At 37.3% G+C, this 27783-nt stretch overlaps 1 protein-coding gene across 5 annotated transcripts in view; it reads right to left on the bottom strand.

Annotated features, from left to right (window-relative positions):
- The window catches only part of SULF1 (sulfatase 1), a 217128-nt gene that overhangs the window by 88159 nt on the left and 101186 nt on the right, over positions 1-27783 (bottom strand). For 3 of the 5 annotated variants that reach the window (XM_069100087.1, XM_069100089.1, XM_069100091.1), the window contains 2 exons: positions 9073-9137; positions 8549-8778 (listed from right to left, as the gene is read on the bottom strand). In XM_069100087.1, the coding sequence (XP_068956188.1) occupies positions 8549-8720 (172 nt within the window). In that variant the 5' untranslated portion in view covers positions 8721-8778; positions 9073-9137. The other 2 variants (XM_069100088.1, XM_069100090.1) reach the window with 2 other exon arrangements.

Here is a 27783-nt window from a genome sequence, read left to right as displayed (position 1 = left end):
GTGTTACAATTTACTCATACTTACTGTCATTGCCCTTTGGATGAGCCTCAAATTTGGTTGTACAGAGATTGTATGACTCAGTCATACAACATCATTGGATGAATATAATGATAATAATGATTGATGGGGATAATAGTTAGCACTTATATAGTCCCTATGATGTGCTGGGCACTGTGGCAAGTTCTTTATAAATAATCTCATACAACAGTGGGAGGTAAGTACCATTATTATTCCCACTTTACCTTTGAGGAAACTGAGGCAGGCAAGTGGTTAAGTGACTTGCCCAGGGTCACATAGCTAGAAAATATGTGAGTCTATATTTGAATTCAGGTCTTCTTGACTCCAGGCCCAGCACTATATCTACTGCACTACCAATGGTAATAAATTGATAGACCTTTGTTTCAGGGAGGAACTTGGGGATATCAAAAAGAACTTTGTAATTCCCCAAAGGTAATCTAGCCTGCTCTCTTCCCACTGTTCAATTCTTGGTCTAACTTTTGTCCATTTGCTGTGTCTTTACAAAATATGGATAGACAAGATCTATATTCTATCTAAATGCATATCACAATCTGGACAACGGACTCAACCTTCCCTGTATGAATAATCAATCAATCCAAATCTCTTGAGTAGGCATAGATCTCTTTTAGTAGGCTCTGCAATTTTCTAGAGATCAATGCAATTAATCAAATGTCATCTAGATAGAGGAACTTTTGGACAACCTCACTATTGGGGATTATTCTTCAGGTCTACACTGGATTTTCTCCATAAAAGTGGCAAACGTTTTTGGTAGGCAGCTCTCTTTTTAAGGCCTCACTTGCTATGAATGGTCAGAGGGTCATTGAACAAGATTTTCTCTACTGATATATCTTTCAAGGAATTTAGTACAATTTCTGATATATACATGGGAATCAGACTGTCTTTAGAGTGATATTTTGTTCTACCAAGTTAGTTGCATTTGTTAATAATCAACCAAAAATAAATACCAAGGGGATCTTGTCAATGAAGATGTACTCTACTTATAAATGTCATTTATGAATCTCTGCCTATTCTAATACTCTTATCAAGTAAACCCTTGATCCTCAGCATAAAGATTATTCTCATAAGAATTAAAATTTTATATAGCACGGAAATTAGGCATATGAGTTGGTAATTATTAATGTTTCCTTGATCACCTTTTTCCACATTTCTGCAATCTTTTCTTTCTTTAGATACATTGAGTATCAATCTGTCAAAGTCTTCAAAATGCTGTTGTATACATCATGGACCTGTTTTAAGAAAACTTCATCTGGTCCAGATGTTTTTCTTATCTTTGATTTTTTTAGTACTATTTCCACTCCATCTAGAAGTTTATCTGGTATTTATGTTGCAGTCAGATGTGGTGACTCTACTATCCTAAAATCACTATATAATTTATAGCTATCATCATCACTCCATTTTACTCCATTTTTCATTTAACCTTTCTAAAATTAGAAAGGTTAAATGAAATGCCCAAGTAAGTATTAGAGTAAGGGGCTGAAACCCAGATTCTTTCTACTACTGCATACATCCTTTCTGTTGAATTGACTATGACATTAAACATTTCAGAAAGTTCAGCTTATATATCCTAAAAATCATGCTGGGGATATGGGTTTTGAAGAAGCAGTTTCTGAAAGAGTGAATTCTCTAATAAATTAATAGCTAGCTTCTATCAAGTCATTTTATCCCAAGACAAGAAAAATACATACAGTCAGAAATTCTAGAAGACATATTGGCATCATCTCTATGAACTGACACATTCTCTAGCTATGAGACATGTCCAGTCCTCTCTAGAGACAACTCAGAAACAGCAGTGACATACTAAGGTTCACCTACCTGTAGAAACTTGAATCTCTACATGTAATTAAACTCATTTTTCAGGATGAATTTTGATAGACAATTCACATATTCAACTCCTTTTATTTTGCAGAGTTCTTTGTGAATTTTATTATCTTCTTGTGAGGTTTAGTCTATATTTAACATGTAATGTCATATATTCACATATAACCTTTCTTATTTATGTATTATCTTTCTTATTTTTCTTATATATATTATAAATTTACATGTAACCTTCTTCTCTCTTTACTCTTACCTGGATCCCCGTGTAAACTGACAAAGTGTGACAAAGTATGGAATCCTAAAAGGAGGATAATTTTACTGGTTTAAAATGGCTCATACTTAACAGTAATTAAACTTTGAAAGTGCAAAAAATATGAGGCACTAAGCATATGGTTTTACCAAAACTATGGATGTTGGTCTATAGGAAATAAAAATGTTTTTGGCTAAAACAAGAAGAAAATAACAATTTAGAAGGGAGAAGGGTTAGAAAATAAATCCATCTGGAATTTATCCAGGGAAGTAAGACTGGTTATTTCTTCCAGAAAGACACAGGGCCATGAAAGCCCAAAACAGTCACTCTTAAAAGATAGCATGGCATCTTTACCTTCACAGAGCTCCTTAGCTCCATAAATGAGCTATTTTGTCTGGTGTCCAATGGAAACAGAAGACTTATACTACTGTGTTTTCAGTGTCAACTCTAGTTACATAGAAGAAAGTATAATAATATAACAAACGCCACCTAGCATCAGAGCCATGATCTGATCAGCTCAGAATTTGTTTTCTGAAAATGATAACAAGTGATACTTTTGAAGAGCGTTTGGTAGATGGCTGCCATCATGTTGAGTTTGGAAGGATGAGAGTCAGAATGGTACACTGGAAAGAGTGCTAGACTTGAAACTAGAGGATTTGACTCTTAGCTCTTTCACTTATTTAATAACCCCGTGACCCTGAGCAACTCATACCCTCTCATTCGTTGAATGAGGGATGGTCTTTTCCAGTTTTAAAATTTTAATTCTATGATCCACCTTAACAATTGTAGAACTGATTGCTATGTTTAATATAAATATCACAATTTTTTAATAATTTCGATTTGAAATATTTTTTATCTTCTTGAAGTATGGAAAGTATGCCAGAACTAGACTACAAGTAAGGAGATCTGAATTTTGGTCCTGGGACCTTTCACTAAGTATGATGAACCAATATCTTAACTTCCCTTTATCTGTTTCCTCATGTTCTAATTTGTATTTTAGAAATTTTGTGCCAATGTCCTATCTCTTCTACTAATTTATAAGCTGATTAGGAGCAGAAACTTTATTTATTTCATTTTTAAACTTCTAGCACTTATTAAAATATCTTACCTATAGTAGGCACTTAAAGCAGAGATGTCTGAAGGCCCTGTTATCTCATTATTATAGTACTTCTTTCTAGAAATCCAGATTACCAGGCCTCTATAACTTAAATTCTTAGAGAGTTGCCTGAAGATCAGAAAGGTTAAATGATCTGTACATGATCCCACATGTAGCAAAATGTCAGAGGTGATTATCTGAACCCAGGTCTTCGGGATTCTAAGTACAGCACTCTAGCCACTATGCCATGTTCTTTTCCTCTTGGCCTTTGTGGTCACTCGCTCTTAAATCTATAGTAAAAGGAAAAAGCTCCATAATCTTGATTACTTTGTTCCCTTTGGGCCTTTTTAGAGTTTAGTGGTATCTTGTGAGAGGCATAGTGACCACATCTGTACACAACATTCTTGGTGCTAATGCATGATGTTGCTATACAAGGAAAAGATTTAAACACTTGCAAGGTCATTTCAGTATAAAGGGGGAAAAAAAACAGTCCAAAGAAATAATATGCAAGGATTCGGAGGAGGAAGTTATCCCTAACTGATAGACAGCTATGCCCTCAAAGTAAAAACACTATTCCCTGACTTGATCCAGTCAAAGAGAAGGTTGCTGCCTTTGACAACAGAAGTAACTTTTAAACAACAACAAAAAATTACCTTATCCTGTGTTCTGATTACTTCTCTGTGTTCTTTTTTTATCATTTCAAATAAAATTTTAGTTCCTTGAGGGCATAAACTATGCTTCATAAAGCTTCTCTTTCCCTATATAGAACCTACCACATAGAAAGCTCGATAAATACACACTGATGGATGGATTCAGTGATGAAAAGCATTCAGGTATAGGTGTTCTTCAATACTCCATACTGATAGCCTACTAAATAGTAAAAGTTCATATATGGAACTTTAATGATTCTTCACTGACTTTCATTATAAAATGGGAGATACATTCATAGAAACATTCACATTATTATTTAAGAAACTAGAATTTCATTGTTTGAGAACAAAATGGTGCTGTGAGTAAAGGAACCACAAGAGATGGACATCAGCAGAATCTTAATCATTGTGAAGCATCATTCAATTAATCAAGAAATAATTATTAAATGTCTACTATTTGCCAACATCATGCTAGGTACTGGGCATACAAATACAAAAATGAGACAGTCCAAGCTCTCGGAAACTGACATTTTATTAGATGGTATCAGTATCACAACATAACAACATGGCAATGGAATCTTGGTGTCCTAAATGTGGGAGCAGTACAGGGAATGAGAAAAAAAAATTCTCCAGTGTAGACAACACCTGCTACTTCTGCTTCTTGTTTTCACACCTGGCCAAGAAGTCGGAGAGTGGGAAAAAAAATAGAGCAACTTGCTTCAGTTTTGTGGTCAAAGGCCAACTGTTCTCCATTATTTTCTTTTTCCACAAAGGAAGTATGTAGAATTAGGTGGGGAAAGTAACTATTGTATAAAGCAGTTCCTCCATAGGGAGGTGTAGATTTTTGTTAAAATAATTTAAAATAAATATAAATTTCTTGGATGGTGGAGAGGAGGAGATGGGTGGGATTTAAAAAATTATGTGGCACAAAACAAAGATATTAATTTAAGAAAATTAAAAGAAAAGAAATTAACATAAATATGTAGTTGGTTTACTCACTGTTTGGTTCTACAAGGTTGAGACATAAGAGTGTAATGGTTTAGGCTTGCTTTTATTATTTATTTTGTGTGCTTATTTAAGACTTTTTTTTCTTGATCATTAGTTGTTTTTTTTTTTTTAGGTCCTGAGGTTTCATCAGAGTTTCCTGGGGAACTAAGTTAAGTGACTTGTCTCTGGTCATACTATTATGACATTGCTGCTTCATGCAGTTGGATGTGGGCAAGTAGTGAATGTGGCCACCAAGAAAATTCTTTTTTAAATTTAAATTTTTTGCTTTTTTTAGAGGGAGGAAGGCAGGGCAATTGGGGTTAAGTGACTTGCCCAAGGTCACACAGCTTGTAAATGTTAAGTGTCTGAGGTAGGATTTAAACTTAGGTTCTCCTGACTCCAGGGCTGTTATTCTATTCTCTGTGCCACCTAACCTCCCCTACAAGAAAATTCTTAATATGAATTAGAAATAGCACTTGAAACCAGGTCTTTCAGTCATCACTATGCTAGACTGACTATCAATGTAGTTTATGATTAAAACAAATGTGATATATCTCACATTATAATCCCTGATTTATGAGTTATATTAAAGCAAAAAATCCTCCTCTGATTTTATATCAAGTTGCTATGTTATGAATAATAATTTTAGAATAATTTCTAATCCTTGCAATCATTTCTGAGAGCTGTATCTACTTTCTAAGGTCACTAGTGTCTATTTAATAAAAATATAACCAAGTTGTAGTTTCATAAAATATTGGTTGATCCTTTCCATTTACCTTCGCCCATCACCTAACCTCTGTCATTTTGTCTCTTATTTCTAGCACATGTTTTCAGGATAGGTAGAATTCTTCATATTCAAATCTGCTGATGTGCTACTTAATATTCAACACCTTTCTTGACTTCCCAAGTTTTTCATGTTCTTTCCTTCTTACCTCTTATTTATTTGTCTACTTGCCAAATTCCTTTAGTAGGATATAAGTTTCCTGAGGACAAATACTCTTTCATTTCTGCTTTTAGATACTGAGCACCCAGCCCAATATTCAAGGATCTAAGAAATATTCATTGAATTGAATTATGTTCTGGATCAACAATAGAATTCAATTCAATATGCATGGGGAGGCTAGGTGGTTCAGTGAACAGAGCACCAGCCCTGGAGTCAGGAGGACCTGAGTTCAAATCCAACCTCAGACACTTGACACACTTACTAGCCGTGTGACTTTGGGCAAGTCATTTAACCCCAATTGCCCTCCGACAACAACAAAAAAATTCAATATGCATTTACTAAGGAGCACAAAAGAAGAAAATCAAGGAAATGGTGACCTTAGGTAAAACCTGATGTCACAGTTTGACTGACAGTTGTGGTGTTTTCTGAACAGTTCAGAACTGAGTAGAATAAGCCCTGTATTGGGACCGACAAGGCCCTGAGGCCAGTGGTACAGTTTTAGACAAATTGGGAAGTGTTTCTAGTTTTTCTAATCAACTAAAAAAATTAAGTGTTTTCTATATACAAGGCACCAAGAACTAGAAACATAAAAATGGATACCATATAAATCTTGCTTTCAAAAAGTTTTGTTTTAAAAAAAAGAATATTTATAAATAAATACCACAATAAATAACTAATAAAAAATCACAAAAAATATATCACAATAAATATTATGATAAGTGCAAAGGAAAAGTCCAGATGAAATGATATGAGAAATCTGAGCAGGAAAGATCACTTTCAACTTGAAGAAGGGTGAGGGGGGAATCTGAGAAGGCTTCAAGGTCTATCTTGAAGGCATGCAAGTTGGGCTTTGAAGGAAGAGAATTTTGGCAGTAGATGCCTAGGAAAGTTTTGGAAGATTTTGTATGAACTACCTTATATTATCTCAATTAAATTGGTTATATGATGGTTTGCAAAGTGACATAGACTTAGAGATGTGCTTTTTTCCAGGTTTGCAGTGAAAGGACAGTCAATGTTCATGGGACTTTCTGGGCTGGAACTCTCCCTCCTTTCTAGCACAGCTTATGATCTAGGTAGGATATCCAGAGCAGGCCATTTGCAGTCCAGTGATCAAACTAGGGGAGAGTTTTCTGATTCATAGCAAGCTGGGGTACCTGAGAATATGACCTAGACAATTATGGGTGAGAAGTAACTGATTCTAATTTCAGAGGATCACACATCATAGTGGTCAACAAGTCTACATCTTCATTTTATAGATGAGAAAACTGCAGCCCAGAAAATTTAAGTGACTTGCTTTAAGATGATCACACAGGTAGGAAGTAGCAGGTCAAGAACTTGAACCCAGGTCCTCTTAAAGCAAATCCAGCCCTCCTTCCACTGCGTAATTTTGATTCTCATGCCTGTCAGAAATGGGTGCAGGGGTACAAACGGAGGGAACTTGACTGTTAACTTTTTAGTGTGAGTATTTGCACCTTGGAAATTGGTAAATGCTACAAATCAAGGTTTGTCTTACTGTGTTGTTGCTTTTCTAAAGTTAAGAAAGCAATGGAGGAAAGGTTAATGGTGCAGATTAAATTTAAGTGTCATGGGTACATTTTGGGGGGGGGCAGAGCTGCTTGTTAAATATTTATGAGCACACCCCTAAGGATAACCCAGGACTGGGGAAACCTAAGCTGGGAGGCCTAGCTGCCTCTCCATGACCACTATTTCAGGAAGGGCTCTGGTCATGTTCATTTCACCCCCAGTGCTGTACTCTCTGGACTTTTCAACTCCTTTACCGGTCATAGTCTGTCCCTGGAAAAAACACTACCCTGAGGTCATGCTCTCCTATTGCTCTGTCTGAACTGCCATTTTAGAAGTGATTGCTGCCATGTTCATTTCATTCTTGCTCAATTGACTGTCTAGACTTCTCTCCTAGGCAACCTCTTTTCCCTCATGTAGGTACCTTTTCTCCTTTCCAGCCCTCCAGGATGTGACCTCTTCCCCACTGAGAACATAAACACCGAAGGTTAGGACTCTTTTGTTGCTTGTATTTGTGTCCCCAGGGATTAGTATAGTGCTTGGCACATAGTAGGTGCTTAATAAATGCTCTCTTCCCCACACCCCATCCCAACTGGTATGGTACTAGGGAAATGATGTAGGGCAGAAGAAGCAAATAGAAAATCATGATTTGTCTATTTTATAGCTACTAAATAGAAAATCATGGTTTCTATTAGGGTTACCTTCAAAACTCTGATATTGGGTTGTGTTCTAAATTGCCCAAGTTATGTATTTTCTTCATAGAAACAGCCATAACTCCTAAAGTTGATAGTGGATGCCTAGCCAATTTTAACAACACACCATTTGTAAAACATTGCAGCTTCTTTTTTTGTGGGCAAATATGATGCCATCAACTTCCTTATTATATGTCTCTTTCCATATACTTTATACATACCTGAGCTTCACAATTTTAGAAATGTTTTTGCCTAAACAGTATTTAATCTGTTTGCCAACAGTTTCCAACTTGCAAGGTCAAATTTTTAGCTTCCACAAATACATTTTCCCCTCAAAACAGATTATGTCAAGCTCCAGACAGTTAAAGGAAGTGGTAAAATGCAAAAATATAATACCTTACGTCCCATAAAATCTCATTTCTAAAACTAGGTCAGCTGATAGGTACACTAACATGGCAAAAAAGAAAAACATCGACTTGTATTTTGGAGGCTAGAAAGTAGTGGAATTACTTATGTAAAGGAAGTGAAAACAGTTTTCTTTTTAAAGTTTCTCACCCAGCTCCACGTCTTGATCATCTGTGAGCACAAGAATAATATTGGGTCTGATGTTTTTTCGTTCCTGCTGTACACGCCCTCTAAACCGTGGGGATTTGATAGTGGTGCAGAAGCTTCCCAGCAATTCTGTACCCAGGACAGCCAAAACCAGAGTCCAGCAATAGGACTTCATTGTAGATGTTTTGGGATCACAAAACAGACCAAATGCTTGTTTCTTAGTTGTCAGAAATCTGTGGAGACAGAGAGAAAATGGGAAAAGGGAAAGGGAAAGAGAGAAAAGGAGAGTAAAACAGAAACCCAAATATCAAAATAAACTTACAGAAAAGTAGTAGAGGTAAGTAAAAACCAGTCAAAGCAGACAGGAAGTGATAAACTTACGTTTTCTGCAAACTCGAATATTTTACAAGCTTACTCCCTTTTATTTGTGTTCCAAATTGCCCCTTCACTATTTCAATTTCATTGCCAGCATATCATCTCCAGACAAGGCTTCACATGTTAATATGTTTTAGGACAGTAGATAGTACCTTGAATGAAGTATCTGGGCTGAGTAATCAATTTCTATGCTTCAGAGGTGTCTGCCAATGGAGTCCTATCAGAGGACAGAAAAAAAAAAATGAAGATAATATCAGTCACAGACCTTGAGACAAGTTGTTCTGATCTGGAATAACCCTTCTGGATAGCCCACAACATGTCTTTTCTTTTTTTTTTTTTCCTTGCAAACACGAAAAGAGAAGAACAGAGGAAAACAACATACGGGACTGCTACTAATTATTTCAAACAGTATCTTACTATTCACACCCCGGCTCAAAGTTGATCATTAAAATAAAGAAACATCAGGGTCATTATCTGTGCTCAAATTTGTAACAATACTTTAAAAAATTCTTAACAAAAGTAGTATTAGAATCCAGTCTGTCAAATAACCGAGCATTTCATATGCGTGGGTGGGTGGGGAGGTTGGGGAAGTAATGAGAAGTTGGAAGAGAAATAACTCACCTGCGTAAAATATAGAAGCCCTTTCAAGCGGTATGGAAGGCATAGCTGTCATTTGTAATCTACATTCGATCACTACCCCGGAGCTTTCTTTTTTCTGACAGAGAGTTCATTTTGAGTGACTGCCAGTGAAGCCCTCCCCCAGTCCTGACTACGCGAGCTCCTAGCTGCCCCCCATCCATCAGAGGCAGAGCTGAGCTCACCGTCCCTCTGGCGAGCCGGGGTCTTCCCTCACTGTTCCCTCTCTTCCCAGGCTCCGCACCCGGGTGCCTATCAGAGCCCCTCTGCCGACTTGTCGATCAAACAGCCTCACTATTGTAAAGCCCCATGCGCTGAGAACACCGAGCTTGGGCTTTGCTGCAGCACTTGTAAACCTGCAACTGAAAGTGATTGATTGGTCCGGGGACTAAAGGTTAGCCTCTATACTATCACGTTTTTTTCCCCCCTTTCTTTTTACATTTCAGGTTGAAGCCCTGCAAAGCCACAGCAAGTCTCCACTGGAGAAGAAAATGGAAAAAAAAAAAAAAAAGAAAGAAAGAAAAAACCCAACAAAACCAAACCAAGGCCAGAGAAATAAATGCCCTCCCACTTTAGAACTGTCTCATTTTCTCTTAGATTACTAAAGAGTGGGAAAAGATCTCACTCCTCTTCCCACTCTCCCATTTTTGAAGGTCTATGAGAAATTCTCTATGGGAATTACTGCGCCTTAAAATTAATTAGAAAGGGGCAGACTTCATCAGACACTAGACTCACACACCTGAGGCTTTGTAACTAGGCAGGCAGCTTTAGAGAAGCATTACACAAATAAGTATGACTAATTAATGGGAGCATTGCATTATGGGAGGAAAGGACTCTACTTATTTCAGAGTGCTACAGAAAGTTCCATATTTTCAGAAAGGTAAAGTTTGGGACAAAGTGGTGGGGAAAAAATAATGTATGCTGTTTAGTCCTGGTCATACACATGATTTTGGCTTTCACATACACGCCCCTATTATTTTAAGCTTTATGAGATAATTTTATAAACAACACTAATGCTCTTCAATCTACAGCCTCCAATTTGCTTTGTACATGTGTATATGAGGAAAAAAAAAAACTAAACAAGAATCCCAGTGTCTTTAGCACGGAAATCCTGACTGCATTGTCTATCAAGCAGCATTCCATTTTAGACTGACCCTATGCCCAGGCAGAAGTCAATATACAAGATTCAGCATGTCAATTCCAGGGCTTTTGTGGGAGTTAAAGGGCATTCTGACAATGAAAAGTCTGCAATTAGTCTACCCTAATGATTTATTTTTCATTCATTTCTGTGCATTTATTTAAAGTTACAGATTTGAAAGAACAGGAAAATAGGAGCAGTAAGGAAAATATTGGGATGAGATGGCATTTAAGGTCCCTATCATTTCTATACCAATGATTCTATGATCTTATCAAGATGCCAGATTGAGCTTTTTCACACAAAGGGGTAGGTGGATCAGCTTGCAAAGGGAAAAAAAAGGAGTTTCATTTAATGGCTGCTCGCCAAACATCACCAATAATAACAACTGACAATTTAAAGTTTCAAAACTGCTTTGCATGTCTTATCTTACTTTAGTATTACAATAACCTATGAGGTTGATGGATACTGTAGGCATTAGTATCTCCATTTTATGGAGGGGGAAACTGACTCAGAAAATCTAAGTGGCTTGCCCATGGCCACACAGTATTAGAGACAGAAATGGAAGTTGGATTTTCCTGACAACACTCTTTTCTATCTCCCATACCTCTTAACAAAATTTGGTTACCTACAAAATCTGAAAGGATGTGTGGGAAGAAAGGCTGGATGTGAGTTTCATATACTGGTCACAGTGTACACCAGGCTTTACATATACGTTCAATCCAGACATTGCAGACATCTTCACTCTACTGAGCAGTGACGTGAACAACAGTTCGATAGCATTTCTGCCCCATGTTGTAAAATTGAAATTTCTAATTAATTATATTAATTAATTGTATTTCCATAGGAAAACAATGTGCACTAACCCAAAGCAAGTGAAATAACACTTATTATAATAACAGTTATTCCTTATTTCATCTTATTAACTTTGGTCCTTTAGGGGAAAAAAAAATTAGCCCTTTCTTCTCAGTGTATAGAATACATCAATAAGCCTTTTCTTAAGAAAGGAAATGGGAATAACATTGCCTTTGCTATGGTGCAGTTTTTTTCAACAATTTAGTTCCCTTTCCTTTTGAGGCACAAAAAGTATTATAATTATTATGCCTTAATTTGTTAATTATTCCAGTAATGCATTTATAAAAACATTAGCAATGGGATTACAAAGAAAAAAAGATTAATCATCCATCCATACTGGTTGAATCAAACTTTTTTTTAACTCCACCAAACACACACAAAACCCCTTACAAGATTCTACACAGACAATTCTTTATTTAAAAATGACCTTTTTAAACCTGTCATCCTCTCACAGCCTGGTTTCCAGAACTTAAAGGAAATGAAGTAAAGAAGAAAACAGACAAAATGCAGGACTTGACAGAAGAGACAAGGATGCAATGTTTGCATTGGATACTTTGTGGTGGACTACAAATGTCCTTAGAGACATCACAATTTGTCTAGAGAAATAGTAGAAAACGAGAGAAATTTAAAAAGAAACTTTTCTCACACATGGAAATTGAGCTTACGCAACTATTTTCTATCCAAGAATCAGGATTTGAATGCAAGTAGTCTTTATCCAAGTCATTAAACAAAAACCCCAAATACAGTTCCCAGTCAGTCACTATATGGAAAGTTTAATTGGCTCTTTTATAGGATAGTCAAGGAGAAATGTAAATGTGTCATTAAATGTTTCAAGACGCATAAAAAAGAATGGAGGGTAGATACCTAGCCAATGGGGTTGGGTTATAGTTTATATATGCTATTCTTGTATAGCAGAGCCCAAGTCTAATACCTCATCACTGTCATCAGAATGGATGGGACCTATAACCTGCTTGATTCAGGCTGTTTTACTTGTTGAACAGTCAGGTCTGAGGGATGCACGGTAATGTCTGAGGTTGATTAGAGATTGTCTTTTCTTTGACCTTGTAGGTGGTTATACAGAGGACTTCAGTCCCTAGGATTCTGGGTATGGACTGATTCTCAAGCTTAACATTCATTTAAAAAAATTCTTCCAACTTTCTATTACAATAGAGGGCAACATTATGTACCATCCCTCAGTCTCATAACCTAGGTGTCATCCTTGATTCCTAACTATCTCTCATTCCTGCCAATTTTACCCTTTTACTATCTCTCCAGCATGCCCCCTTTTCTCTCCTGACACTGATACCTCTCTGGTGCGGGTCCTTCTCACTTCAAGCCTAGACTATTTCCATAGTGCAGTGAGGGGTCTGCCTACAAGATCCTTCCCATTTCACTCTATCCTGGATTCAATCACTAAAATGTAGGTCCAACCAAATCCCTGCCCCACTCCACTGTCTGCTTCTCCAGGATCAAGTACAAAATCCTCTGCTACAAAAAAGTACAAAAGCCTTTCATAATCTAGTCCCTTCCACCTTTCCAGTCTTCTTACACCTTACTCCCTCTTACCTACTCTTTAATCTAGTGACACTGGCCTTCTGGTGGTTCCATGAACAAGACACTCCATCTCTCAGCTCCAGCCATTTTCTCTTGCTGTCCTCCATGCCTGGAATGCTCTCCACCTAGTGTCTTCAATATCCTCCTTTAAACTCTGACTAAAATCTCATCTTCCAGAAGAAACCTTTCTGAATCCCTCTTAATTCCAGTGCCTTCCCTCTCTTATTTACTTCCTATTTATAGCTTGCTTGTTGTCTCCTACCCCCATTCATTTATAACCTCCTTGGGGGGGGGCAGCATGAACTTTCTTTTCCCTCTTTTTGTATCTCCTGAACTTAGCACAATGCCTGTTCCACAGTAAGTGCTTAAATGTTTAAAACTAACTAAAAAAGCCTTTAAAGATTTTCTGGGTTGCAAAACACTAAATGATTCATACACAATTACAGTTATCCCTTTCAAATAACAACTCTCCCTGTTGCGGTTTTGATATATCTTGTGTCAGCATAAGAAATTAAATGGGAATTTTTTTTTGAGGGGGGAAGGTAAGGCAATTAAGGCTAAGTGACTTGCTCAAAGTTACACAGCTAGTAAGTGTGTCAGATGTCTGAGGCTGGATTTGAACTCAGTCCTCCTTACTCCAGGACTCTATTCACTGCACCACCTAAGCTTCCCCATTAAATAGGAATTTCGGGGAGTTTTGCAGAAGCCACAGACAACATGAAAAGGTCAGCAGATAACAAAGAAGTTTAGAAACTAAGAAATGTATAAAAATAGGTATATGTATAATATCAACATATTTTATCTTTTAATGCCACAATAATTCAGACTTCTTCTCTGGTATGGAGGGAGGGCCAAAAAATTTTGCATAGATTTTCGAGATCATAGTCCCATGGTATGGAACTCACTTCATTGGTTCTGTGATTTCATTGCCATAGGTACGCCCTCAGTGATTCAAAGTATATCCCATCCATTTCTGTCCATCCTATGGGACCCCACTCTCCAGCTTGGGCCTCCCTCTTGTTCTTGACATCATGAGGTTACCAATGGAGGGCATGGTCTCCACTAACCACGAAGATGATGTATGCTGATTTGCCATTTTTGTGTTTTTAATCTGAGGATGACACAAAACTATAGACTGAACCCCATGCACATATCTCAAGCATGAGAAAGACAGGGTCAGTGTCACCTTAATGAACATTGAACTGTTCCACTATTGGGACAGAAGTACTGTTTAATAGCAAAAGACAAAGCCACACAACAATTAGGATCTGAAGAACCAAGTTGTCAATTGGAATTGCAGGGAGACTTCAGGTCATCAGAGTGCAATTATCCACAGTAAATGTAGCCAGGACTCCACAAGTTTAATCTCAGAACTATGCAAAATAGAATACAAGCATCAAGTTATGGTTCTGACCCTTATTTTTCTTCCCTACTCATGCCCTTTCTTGGCGTCTGTCTATTTGTATGGGTTTTCCTTCTTAGGCTTAAGCTTAAAGATTCTCATTCACAATTTGTTTTCTGTGAAGGTGTCCTTGAGGATGAAACCACTCTTTTAAAAAGAATATCTATAAAAGGGCTTTTTTTCTTTCTTTGGAATCTCATAGCTGGCAAAGAAAGACAACAAATAATCCAAGAAATGTCTATTTCCCAAGTTAATTCATCAAAATTCCAAGCAAAGTAGATAGACACCATCTGTTTCCTTCTGGGACAATAATATTTTCAAACCATCTCTAATCTTTTCACACATCTTCCACCTCCTGAGTTTCCATTCTGTGCTAATTTTCCTGAATGGATATGCTATATTTAGCCTCAGAATAAACACCAGTTGAACTGCCCCCCTCCCCCTTCCCTAGTATATATATTTTTAAAGTAAACATTTGCTAAGTACCTACTATGTACAAGTTACTGTGTTAATAAATGATTTCTGATTTGAATCAAACTGTTGTATTGTTAGGTGCTGGGGATATAAAGGTAAAAACAATCAGTTCTTGACCTCAAGGAGCTTACAATCTAATTGTCTCCTAAATCTGAACTGCAGGTCCTTCAGTGCACTGTTTTTTTCTTTGAAAATTCTAGAAAGAAGCTGGGTTGGACCTTGAGAAATTTCCCTCCATCCTTTCCCACAGACAAAAGAGAAGAACTGAAGAGATACAACCATGGTTAAATATAAAGAACAGTGACTTGGAAAACAGTAGTAGAAAGATAGAGTAGCAAAGTCATGCTTTAGATTACTGCTGCTAAAATTACTTGATGTGGCTAACTTACCTGACACCTCTCTTTGAGACTTTGACACTTTTCTCACCTATAAAGTGAAGTGATATAATTTTTATGTCACACAGTTTTTGAGAGAATAAAACAAAGGCTCTGAAAAGTATTTAAAAGATTTAAAATATATCTTAAAAGTATTTAAAAGCTAAGTCCTTAGATTAGATATGCTAAAATTTTAAAAATTCTGATGAAGTTAGAATAAACTGATTATATCAGTAAAGGCCCCCTTGGCCACGTATGTTATAATAAGCCAAGATTGGACTAGAAATACCTCTTGATGTGACCCTTAGTATTAAGAAATCTAGATTTCTGATGTCACTGAAATATATCTTATCAGTTTCAAGACACTACTGAGATAATAGGCTTTACTTGCTTCTCAGTAAGTTTTTAATATTTTGGATATGTAACCTCTTAGTTATTTAATATTTTCTCAGCTGTCTCAGATGTTTTAGGTTCTTTGCCACTTAGTTATTTTTCTGCCTAAATAACTATCACTACCTAGATGGTATTAAAGGTAAAGAAGAATATGACAAATGGGGGAGAAGGGGAGAAGATAATGAGAAAGGCTACTTTTGTCTGTTTGCAAGGCATCCAAATGGAAATCTCTTCAGATTACAAGAACTAGAGGCCTAGATGGAAAATAAAAAGTTAATGAAGGATATATAGATTTTGGAGTCACATATTTATTAGTGATGATTGAAACTGCAAGAATATATGGGCTTATAACAAGACTGAATGCATAAAGAGAATGCAAATAGCTCAATTCAGAACTCTGGGCAATTTCTATAATGAGAAAGCAGAGGAAGGAAGAGAATCCAGCAAAAGCAGGTAATGAGGCTTAGTGAAAAGAATAGAAGCCTCAAGTCCTAAAACATCGGTTCCAGGTTTGGTCCTTCTGTCTCTGACCAACTCAATCCATTTCCCTGTACCTTAGTTTCCTCATCTTTCACCTGGTGGTGACACAGCTGACTTCAAAGGGTGATTATGGCCAAAGCCCTGGCTAAAGTGTTATGCATGTAGGGACTACGAGTGTTCTATATATCACATCTCTCAATACCCTGTTCCAATGTCACCTCCACCATGCAGGCATCCCTGATCCCCCAATCAGAAATGAGCCTTCCTTGCTAAGAAATTATGAAACCAATAATCTTGGCCTTAGAAGACATGAGAAAACCTTCCCACATTAGCAGAGATAGGAGACTGTGGGTTTAGAACTGCAAGGGAACCATAGGGATAACTGTATAAAGACACACACATACACACACAGAGCCCTATTAGTTTAATGTGTTGATTAGTTTAGCTTAACTACTTTCTTTCCTCTTATTTTTTTGTTATAAGAGATAGCTTGCTGTATAGCAAGAGGAGGAGAGATTTATTTGGAAATGAAGGTGATGTAAAATAAAAAAGATCAATAATAATTTCAAGATTATCCTTCTGCTGATCTCACATTAGCTTTTAAAAGTCATTCCTATGTATTCATTCATTGTTTAATAATTATCTTTTTATCTGAGAGGCAGCATTGGTATAGCGGGTAGGACACCAAACTTGAAATCAGGATGATCTGGGTTTGAATCCTCATCTTGGACACTTATTAGCTGTGTCACCTTAGGCAAGTTACCTAACTTCTCTGTGCCTCAGTTTCCTCATCTGAAAAATGGGGAGGTTTGGACTTGATTGCCTCTAGACCCCTCCAGCTATGATCCTTTCCCATTTTAGAATGGAGGCCCCATAATGCCAGGGATCTTGTCATTCCTTTTTTTTTTTTTTTTGCTTTTTGGAGGGCAGTTGGGGTTAAGTGACTTGCCTAAGGTCACATGGCTAATTTGTGTGTGTGTGTGTGTGTGTGTGTGTGTGTGTTAAGTGTCTGAGGCCAAATGTGAACTCAGGTCCTCCTGACTCCAGGGCTTGTGCTCTATTCACTGTGCCACCTCGCTGCCCTGATCCTGGATCATATCATTCTTGATTTTGTAGCTTGGTGCCTGACATGGAGCTATACACCTACTTGATTCTTATTAAAGTAAGAGTTAACAGAGACACAGTGAGTCAAGAAGACATAGCCCCACTGAAACAGCTGCTGAAGAGTGATAAGGAGCAGATTATGGCTATCATTGTCAAAAACAGCAAGCAAAGAGGGCTGGCAAAGGAGAAGTTGGATTTGGCTAGAAAGAAATCATTGCTAACCTCAGCGAAAGACATCTGTACCAATGGGTGAGATTGTTAGCATTACACACACACACACACACATATACATATGCACCCATACACAAACTATAAGTAGGTTGGTACATTATCAAATATATTATTGATATAAAATCAATTTGATCTTTTTGAATAGGAAAACATTCCAGATGTAGACAATGGTATGAATAAAGGCATGGAGATAGGAGAAGGGAAGAAGAGAATAGGGAAAATTAAGTAATCCAGCTAAACTAGTAGAAAGGTTTGGTTGATAATAATAATAATAGCTAATATTTCAGTTATGTGTCAGGCCCTGTGTTAAGCACTTTACAAACATCTCATTTGATTGGCATAACAACCCTGGAAAATATGTGCTATTTTACAGATAAGGAAACTGAGAAAAGCAGAAGTTAAATCACCATAGTCACACAGCTAATTAAGGGTCTGCAGCCAGATTTAAATTTAGGTCTTCCTGATTTGAGGCCCAGTGATATTTTCACTGTGACACTTGGCTGCTCCTAATTTTGAACCAAATGTGGATGATACAGCATACTACAATGGAAAAAGTCCTGGCGTTAGTGTTGGGAGACCTATGTACTAATCTTAACCTCTCATTCTTACCACCTGATTGTCTTTGATTCAGTTATTTCCTTTCTCTGGACCTCAGTTTCCTTTTCAGCAGGCCAGGTCAAAGGTAAAGAAAGTCTACACTAGCATAGCTGCAATTTAAGTGGAACCAAGAAGATGGAAGTGAGAGATATTTATAAGAATATGGTTGTTCCTGGTAGTTAGAAGGCAAATTCATTTTCAACAGGTGCTTTGTAAGAAACTAAAATTCCTTCTATCTTTCCATTAGTTTACTTTCTGTTACCGAGCTCTTAGCTAGTCCTTAAAAAGCAAAATAGGGCAATTGCAGACAACATTATCAGGCAAAAAGAGATAGACCCTCTAATTATATTTCCTCTGTGCTATCAAGCCTGTAGCCATTAAAAAAAAATACCTTTACCAGGCAACATGGTAGTAAATAGCAGGATCTGCTGCCTCTACTCAAAGACTAATCCATTAAACTCAGCTGTAAAGCAAAGGATTTATAAGGAATACAAAATATGTAATCGACTATCTACATTTAGTCTATACTATGTGATTTACAGAATTCTTTACCAGTCTGTCAAATTTATCTCCCATCTTCAGGTTATAATGTGGTCATTACTGAGATGTTTATCAATGACTTCATATGGATTTATATATCTATCAACTAGAATTTCTGCACAAGGTCTAAAAGCCATGACTTCACCACATCTTTACAGAAACAATTGACTGCAGCTGATCTGGAAATAGCAATGTCTGCATTGAATGAAATAAGTGCACACATCCTGATTTCAGAATTTAAAGTGTGCTTGCAACTTGATTTAAGTAAGAAGAAAATTTCCATGCAAAGAAGAATTTTCTAACAATTAGAGCCATTCAAATGAATAGGCTACTCTTGCTAGTAGTAATTTCTTCATCACTGAAGGTCTTGATGTGAATGAAGGTTGGATGATTGTTAAGGATGTTATATCACATATTCCTGTTGGGCAATGATTGGGCTATATTACCAAATGAAGTCTCTCTTACATTTCTGAAAGTCTGTAAGTTACAATTTAGAAGGTCATTTTTTTGGTTGATAGAAATATGTCACTGGTATCCCACCATCAGGAAACTTTCATAAAATTTTTAACCTATAGAGATGTGAGAAAAATAAACTCAAAGAATACAACTTTTAAACATGTTAAGGGACAGCATCATAATTTATTGCTCAGGCTGACATGTAAAGAATTAATTTCATTAGTGAGGTTAAGCTTATAGTTCAACCGATGTGCATGGACATTACAGAGACAAAATCACATCTCTAATCACTGAAATGTCAAAATTTTATTATTATCCACTCTTTATCTTCTCACCAATAAATTTACTTTATTTTAAAACTTCTTCAGTGAATTCAAGAAGTACACTTTCTGTACAAAGGAGGTGGGTATGATTAAACCAGATGATGTGCCCCCACAAGCAAAATCAGCCATTCATGAAAGCTGGTCACCAGAGGCCATTTCAAGCAAAGCATATTTCAAAGGACTCTAAAGTAATCCCTTCTCTCTACCGATTTGGTTTCCATGAAGTCTCAAGCACATGTGTATTACAAAATGGCTTATTAAAACCTGATGTGATATTGTAGGAATAATGCAATGAACTCCCAACTGCATTTAGGATCTTAGAGCCATCAAAAAGAAAATCAACCTTCAATTATGTATATAGGCTTTCCAAAATCTATGCATACAAAGGTAGAGAATGTCTACTTGCTAAGGAAGACAACTAATTAATGCTATAAGGTGTTTAGAAGTGACTTTAAGCATAAAATTTGAATCATGAAGAAGTTGATGGGAAAAACTGAATATCTTTCAAGTATAGTGTCTTTTGCAAATGGAACATGTTAGAGAATTACAGAATTTTAAAATCTTTTCATAGCTAATATCTATATGGTGCTTAAAACTGTGCAATAATTATATATATATCATATGTATATATATATATATAAATATATAATACATGCACACATATACCTGCATATGTATGTAATCTCATTTGATCCTCAGAACAATTATATGCTCAAGTTCAGATATTATATCACTTTATCACTTTTTTGCATTTTATTTTATTTTTAAATTTTATGTTTATTTTTAGTTTAAAACATTCATTTCCACAAGATTTTGAGTTACAAATTTTCTCCCCATCTTTCCCCTACCCACCACCCCAAAACAGCAATCCTACTGAATGCCCGCTGCCCCAATCTGCTCTCTCCTATTTCTTCCCCCATCTTCCCTCCAAATTTCTGGTAGGGCAAGATGGATCTCCATACCCCAGTGCCTGTATATCTTATTTCCCAGTTTCATGTAAAAAATTAATAATAATTTTTTTAAACATTTGATTTTAAACTTTGAATTCCAGATTCTTTCCCTTCTTCCCTTGTCACCCACCCTTACTGGAAAAATAAACAATTCAATATAGGTTGTACATGTGTAGTTACACAAAACATTTCCATAGTGGATAGTATTGTGAAAGATTGACTATATTTCCCTCCATCCTATCCCCCCCCCACTTGTTTTGTTTTCTACTTTGACCCTGTCCCTTTTCAAAAGTGTTTGCTTCTATCTCCCCCCCCATCTGCCCTCCCTTCTATCATCTCCTCATCTTATCCTCTTCCCCCCTACTTTCCTGTAGGATAAGATACCCAATTGAGTGTATATGTTATTCCCTCCTTAAGCCAAATTCAATGAGAGTAAGGTTGACCCATTCCCTTTTGCTTTCCTATTCTTCCGCTCCATTGTAACAGTTTTCCCTTGCCTCTTTTATGTGAGATAATTTACCCTATTCTGTCTCTCCCTATCTTCTCTCATTATATTCCTCTTTCTTAATTTTATTTTAAAAATATCATCCCTTCCTATTCAATTGATCCTGTGCCCTCTGTCTATGTATACCTATATGCATATACACACACACTCACATATGTATTCATACGCACATATACCCTCCCATATAGACATATGTAGGTATGTATGTGTATGTATATGTGTATGTATACATATACATATATATATATGTACACACAGACATGCACATTTATATTCCCCTCATCTATCCTCATATTGAGAAAAGTTTCATAAGTTACAATTGTCGTTTTTCCATATAGGAATGTAAATAGTTCAACTTTCATAAGTTCCTTATGAATTCTTTTTGCTATTTATCTTCTCCTGCTTCTCTTGCTTTTTGTATTTGAATGTCATATTTTCTATTCAACTCTGGTTTTTTCATCAAGAATGCTTGAAAGTCCTCTATTTCATTGAATGACCATATTTTGCCTTGAAACATGATATTCAGTTTTGATTCTTGGGTAGGTGATTCTTGGTTTTAAACCTAGCTCCTTTGACCTCTGGAATATCATATTCCAAGCCATTCAATCCCCTAATGCAGAAGCTGCTAGATCTTGCATTATCCTGATTGTGTTTCCACAATATTCAAATTGTTTCTTCCTGGCTGCTTGTAATATTTTCTCCTTGATCTGGGAACTCTGGAGTCTGGCTATAATATTCCTAGGAGTTTTTTGGGTGGGATATTTTTCAAGAGGTGATCAATGAATTCTTTCAATTTCTATTTTGCCCTCTGGTTCTAAAACATCAGGGCAGATTTCCTTGAGAATTTCTTGAAGGATGATTTCTAGGTTCTTGTTTTGATCATGGCTTTCAGGTAGTTCAATAATTTTTAAATTATCTCTCCTGGATCTATTTTCCAGGTCAGTGGGTTTTCCAGTGAGATAATTCACATTGATTTCTATTTTTCCATTTGTTTGCATCTGTTTAAGAGTATCTTGATTTCTCATAAAGTCATTAGCTTCCATTTGCTCCAATCTAATTCTGAAGGAATTATTCTCTTCAGTGAGCTTCTGAAATTCTTTTTCCATCTGGCAAATTCAGCTTTATAAGGAATTCTTCTCCTCATTGGCTTTTTGAGTCTCTTTTGCCATTTGAGTTAGTCTATTTTTTAAGGTGTTTTTTTTTCAGTCAGGTTGTTGCCTCTCTTTTCATGATTTTCTTACATCATTCTCATTTCTCTTCCCAAATTTTCCTCCACTTCTCTTACTTGATTTTCAAAGTCCTTCTTGAGTTCCCCCACGGCCTGCAACCAGTTCATATTTTTCTTGGAAGCTTTTGGTGCAGGAGTTCTGACTTTGTTGTCTTTCTCTTGTTGCATGCTTTGATCCTTTTTGTCCCCAAAAAAGGAATCTAAGGTTTGATTGCTGTGCTTGCTTTGCTTCCTTTGCTTGCTCATGTTGCCACCCAATTGCTTGATTTTTGAGCTCTTTGCCACAGCAGAACTCTGCTTCCAGAGAGAAGAGCATTGTCCCAAATTGCTGAGGTTTTCACAGCTGCTGGAGCTATTAGTTGGGTGCCCTCTCTACAGCCCCCACAAACTCTGGCTCACTGGTCACCAGGACCTCCACCCAAGACCACAATCAAGATCCAAGCAGGTTAAAGCAAAATCAATTACCCTCTGAATGGTTGCTTGGTCCCCCTACAATCTGCAGGCCAGGAGCTCTGAAGCAGCCATGTGGAGGTGGCTGCATGACCGCCACGTTTCAGCAGCTTCTTGCCTTCTTGCCCTGGGGGCAGTGGCCAGACCATGCTCTCAGTCCCCCTGTTCCCACAAAGTTCCACACTGACCTTTTACTTTGTCTTTGGCATTTATGGGTTGATAATTATGGAAATCACCACAGCTGCTGGTGATCCACTCTCCCAAAGTCCTTTCAGGCCACTGCTGGTCAGGGCCACCCTGGGACTAAAACCGTGGGTTCACGTGGGGCTGGCCTTGGCTCCCAGCAGGCTTCAATGAATCCTTCCTGTAGGCCTGCCAGATGCCTTCAGTGGGAGATTTGTTTCTCTCTGTCACTTTGTGGGTTCTGTAGCTCTAACATTTGTTTAGAGTCATATTTTATAGGTATTTAAGATTGTTATGAGGGGAGATCATGGAATTTTCTTGCTTCTATGCTGCCATCTTGGTTCTGCCCTTCTACTTTATCACTTTTAAAAAATTCTTTTGGAGATGGGGGAAGACAAGGCAATTGAGGTTAAATGACTCACCCAAAGTCACACAGCTAGTTAAGTGTTAAATGTCTGAGGCTGGATTTGAACTAAAGTCCTCCTGACTCCAGGACCAGTGTTCTATTCACTGTGCTACCTAGCTGTCCCCTACTTTTTTATTTGTATCCCCAGTACCTAGTATAATTCCATGGGACTTAGTGCGTTCAAATACTTTATTGTTGATTATTGAACAGTTTTGTGAGGTAGTTGCTACGTCTATAAGCAGTTAAGTAGTACAGTAGGTAGAACACTGGACGTGGAGTATGCAAGATATCTGTTCAAATCCAGCTTCAGATGCATACTGACTGTGACTCTGGGAAAGTCTTTTAACTGCCTTAGTTCTCTCTTCTGTGAAATAAGATAATCAAAGCACATACCTTCTTAGGGTTATAGTGAGGATAAAATAAAATAATTTTTGTGAAGTGTAGCCATCTTAAAGTGCTATTTAAATGCTGTCATCATCATCACCACCATCATGATAATCATCACCATCCTGATTTTCCAGATGAGGAAACTGGGACTCATAGAGATAAAGTGACTTATCCACTGTCATATGGCCCGTAAGTGTCAGATATTATATTGGAACCTCGTTTTCTCCTGACAAGTTCCTACACTGTTTTGCTGGGTCATGTTGCTTTCTAAAAACAATGGTATGTCTCAGCTGTGTGTGTCCTTGACTTGGTTCAATAGTGCAAAATATCAGTGAAGAACATTGCCTGAAAATTAATAGTTGTGGGAAATTTTAACACTCCAATAAAGAAATGATGATAAATTGAGTAAAAAGGTTAGTGAGGAAGTTACAAACTTGAATAAAATTTTGTGGTTTTACTTTAAAAAAAAAATTGCCTAACATTTTTTATCAACCTTAAAGGGAGCTCAGGCATTTACTAAGCAACTTTGGCTTCCCTAAGAACTTCACCAAAATTCTAGGGCAACATTGTGCTTTACAGTCAGTTATATTAGAATTAATAGGGGTGGCTAGGTGGTGCAGTGAGTTGAGCACTGGCCCTGGATTCAGGAGGACCTAAGTCCAAATCTGACCTTAGACACTTAACACTTACTAGCTGTGTGACCTTGGGCAAGTCACTTAACCCCAATTGCCCTGCCCTTCCCCCTCCAAAAAACAAAAAAAGCAAAAAAAAAAAAAGAATTAAAAGGATTGGTTGCCTAACAGTAGTGGAACAAAGGAGGGCATTTTCAGACCTTGTTATTTTTTAATACACAAGGAAACTGGAAGAATATGCTGCTGATTCTTTATCCAATAACAACCGCATGGAGTTGACTGCCCTCCTGAAGCATAGACATGTAAATGACTGTGGGCCATTTTACACTATTAGCGAGAAACTATCATGTCTGATCCTGGCCAATGTGCTTTTGCTCATAGCAAGACAATTCCTCTGAGCCAAACAGGTATGAAACAAAGGTAGGACAACCCAACAATTACTCTGTTGACTATAATATAACAGCAGGGAAGAAGAGTTCTTTAAGAACACTGAAATAAAACTTTAAATAATGTGCACCTAGCATTTCGTGCTTGCCAGAAAAAACTCACCAATGTGCTGCCTCTTTTAAGTTGTTGGGATCAGATTCAACTCAGAGTGCAGTCAATATTTGTACATTCAAACTTATAAATTCATTAGTTTTATTGCAAAATAAAGCCAGCCAAGGAGAGATGGGCTTGTGGTGTTCCAACCCATATTGAGCCCAAAATAAGTACTGCATTTTCCAATTCCTTAAAGATTTCTCCTCTTATTATCTTCACACTAGAAGGTTTGGAGAGCACTTTGCAAACAGGCACAGTTTCCTGACCAGACATCTTTCTCAGTTTTAATATAGCAGATACCTACAAGTAAATTGTTGCATTTAGACATACTAGTAAGAGGTAAGCCTTCACATCATTAGTTAAAGACCCAGTGTTTAAGTAGGCCACAGTGCACAGAAGAGGACAGGACCAAACATGCTTGTACAGAGGCAGATGCTTTGTGGCATTTTACATGAAGGTTGATCTCCCAGGCAATTGTGTTAACTGGAGGCAACTGAGAGGGAATGCCAGTCAAAAGAAAGGCCCTTGGTAAGATGAACTCCCCCCGAGGTATAGAAACAAGCATTTGAAATCACTGAAGACCAAGCATTTTTGCATTGGGTGTTATGGTTTCCTAAAATGCCTTGATGTTAGAGCACTGACAAAGACCAGAAACTTTCTGATAAGTAGCTTTCGGCTGAAGGCACATCTCTTCTCAAGAGTTCTAGTCTTAGAAGCAATGATAAACAAATTACCTAATTCATGTAGGGAGGTATAAAGAAAAAAGCATTGCCTTTAGTATCACTTTCAAATTTCACCTCTAATAGTTAATGCCTGTGTGACCTTAGGCAGGTTACCTGAACTTGATAAAACTCCATTTTCTAAACTATGAAATAAATGAGAAGGATCAGATGGTCTCTGAAGTGTCTTCTAGCTCTAAAACTAGGATCCTAGAAACCAATAGTTCTGTATGTGGGCACCTTGGGTATTCTTTTGTTTTGTTTTATTTTGTTTTCTTTGTCACATCACCTTGACTAGGGCATGGCTTTAGCCCTTTAGTCACTGATACAATGTATGGCCTTCTCCAAAAACTAATTTCCAGTTTACCGTACTCTAGGGATGGGTTTTGGCAGGTGAGTTAGAGGAGTGGATAGAGTGCCAGGCATGGAGTCAGGAAGACTAATCTTCCTGATTTCAAATCTCACTTACTAGTTATGTGATCCTGGACAAGTCACTTAACTCTGAGTAAGTTCCTCATCTGTAAAATGAGCTGGAGAAGGAAATGACAAATCACTCTAGTACCTTTGCCAAGAAAACCCCAAACAGGGTCACAAAGAGTTGAACACAACTCAAAACAACTGAACAACAAATGAGTGGATTTAAGTGTGGCCCACCTGCTGGAACATGAAAATCACATTTCAAAATAGAGTCCTCAATTGAAAACGGCATTTTATGTCCCCCATTCATGAGGTTTCCAAAAGTGCTGTGAGGTAGAATGACCCCCTAATATTCTTCTAGATTCTAGTAATAACAAAGGAAAAAGATGGAAGGATAATTAGTTTTAGTGGACTTCAATCTCAATGTGTATATCAACAGTGGGATATAGTGACCAAGAAAGCAGCTGTCTTCAGAGAGACGTAGTACATAAGAATAGAGAGTTGATAGCCCTGTTGTGTCCTGTCCTAATCAAACCATGAATGAGATATTGGGTTTATTTCTAGGTCTTCCATTTTAGGAAGGCCATTAATAAGCTTAATAGTGTCCCAAGGAAAGTTACCATAATAGTGAAGGACCTCAAGACCAGGAACTGGGAACTGGGGATATGTAACCTAGGGAAGAGAAATGGTGGAACAGGAATAGGATAGCTACTTTTAAGGATTTCAAGGACTGAAAGGTAGAAGAGCTATTAGAATTGTACTGCTTGAGGCCAGAAGATAGAACTAAGAACTGTAGATGGAAGTTGCAAAGAGGCAGATTTTGGCTTAATATAAGGACAAATTTCCTAATAATTAAAGAGATCCAAAAAGGGAGTAGGCTTCCTCAAGTGGGAAGTGAACATGCCCTTACTTAAGGTCTTTAAGTGAAGACTAGATCACTAGGTTGGCCCTGTTTTAGAGTGGATTCATGATCAGATATAGGTTGAACTGAATGAACTCTAAATCTTCCAGTCTTAAAATTTTGATTCTGTGCAATGGCTCCACTGTATCTCCTCCTCTAATTTGAAAGGATTGGGATAGGATGGGGTGATATAATCTGGCAGGACCTTAATGGATTGGACTAGGGAACTGCTTCTATACTGCAGGAAGTAAGATTTTGTAGCCTTCTTAACTAGAGTTAATATCTTTAGTAAAGCGCTTTTATTGCCACCAAGTTCCCAACCAAAATTACAAAGTAAGAAAATACTCATTTTTTCACCCCTCCCTTGCTTTCCCTCTCACCCATACCTCCTTCTTTCTCCCTCTAGATGGTCTCTCATATCATGGTCTGGTTCAGTTAATCAAGCAATCAAGAACAGATGAAAAACTTACTCTAGGTCATGCTCTGTGCAGGAGTTGTGTATACAAAATCAAAAAGAAGACATTTCCTCCCCTCAAGGAGCAAGAGTAGCTCAGGTTGAGGAGCTTTCTATGCTTTTGTACATAGTGGGTATTTACTAAATGTTTGATGGATGAATGAATGAATTTTAAATTTTGAAAGAGCAGCTAACTAAGCCAAGAACATTTAATCAGCTGAATGAGTGGGGAAGATAAATGTTTAATGGGTGCTTTGGGTACTGTTTTTTTTTTTTGACTACTCTGGTGCTTTCCTTCCCCACCCCACCCCACTTCTACGGAGTCTGCCGAGGAACAAAACACATAGAATCAACATTATAGCCACATACTATCTATGCCCTTTTACTTCACCTTTGCCAGAGTCTCTGTACCCATGGGGCATGGCAGAACAAAAAGCATGGGTTGGCACAGTGAACCATGAATATTCAGAACTGTGAGTCATGAAGCCATGAATGCAGAGGGCTCCTGTATTTGTTTCCTATTGTGTAGTTCAAGAT

Source organism: Petaurus breviceps, unplaced genomic scaffold (genome assembly GCF_028583685.1).
Source record: "Petaurus breviceps papuanus isolate PSGF00001 unplaced genomic scaffold, PetGlider_PUasm1.0 38, whole genome shotgun sequence".
Classification (NCBI taxonomy): Eukaryota; Metazoa; Chordata; class Mammalia; order Diprotodontia; family Petauridae; genus Petaurus; species Petaurus breviceps.
This window is presented reverse-complemented; position numbering and strand designations above follow the sequence as displayed.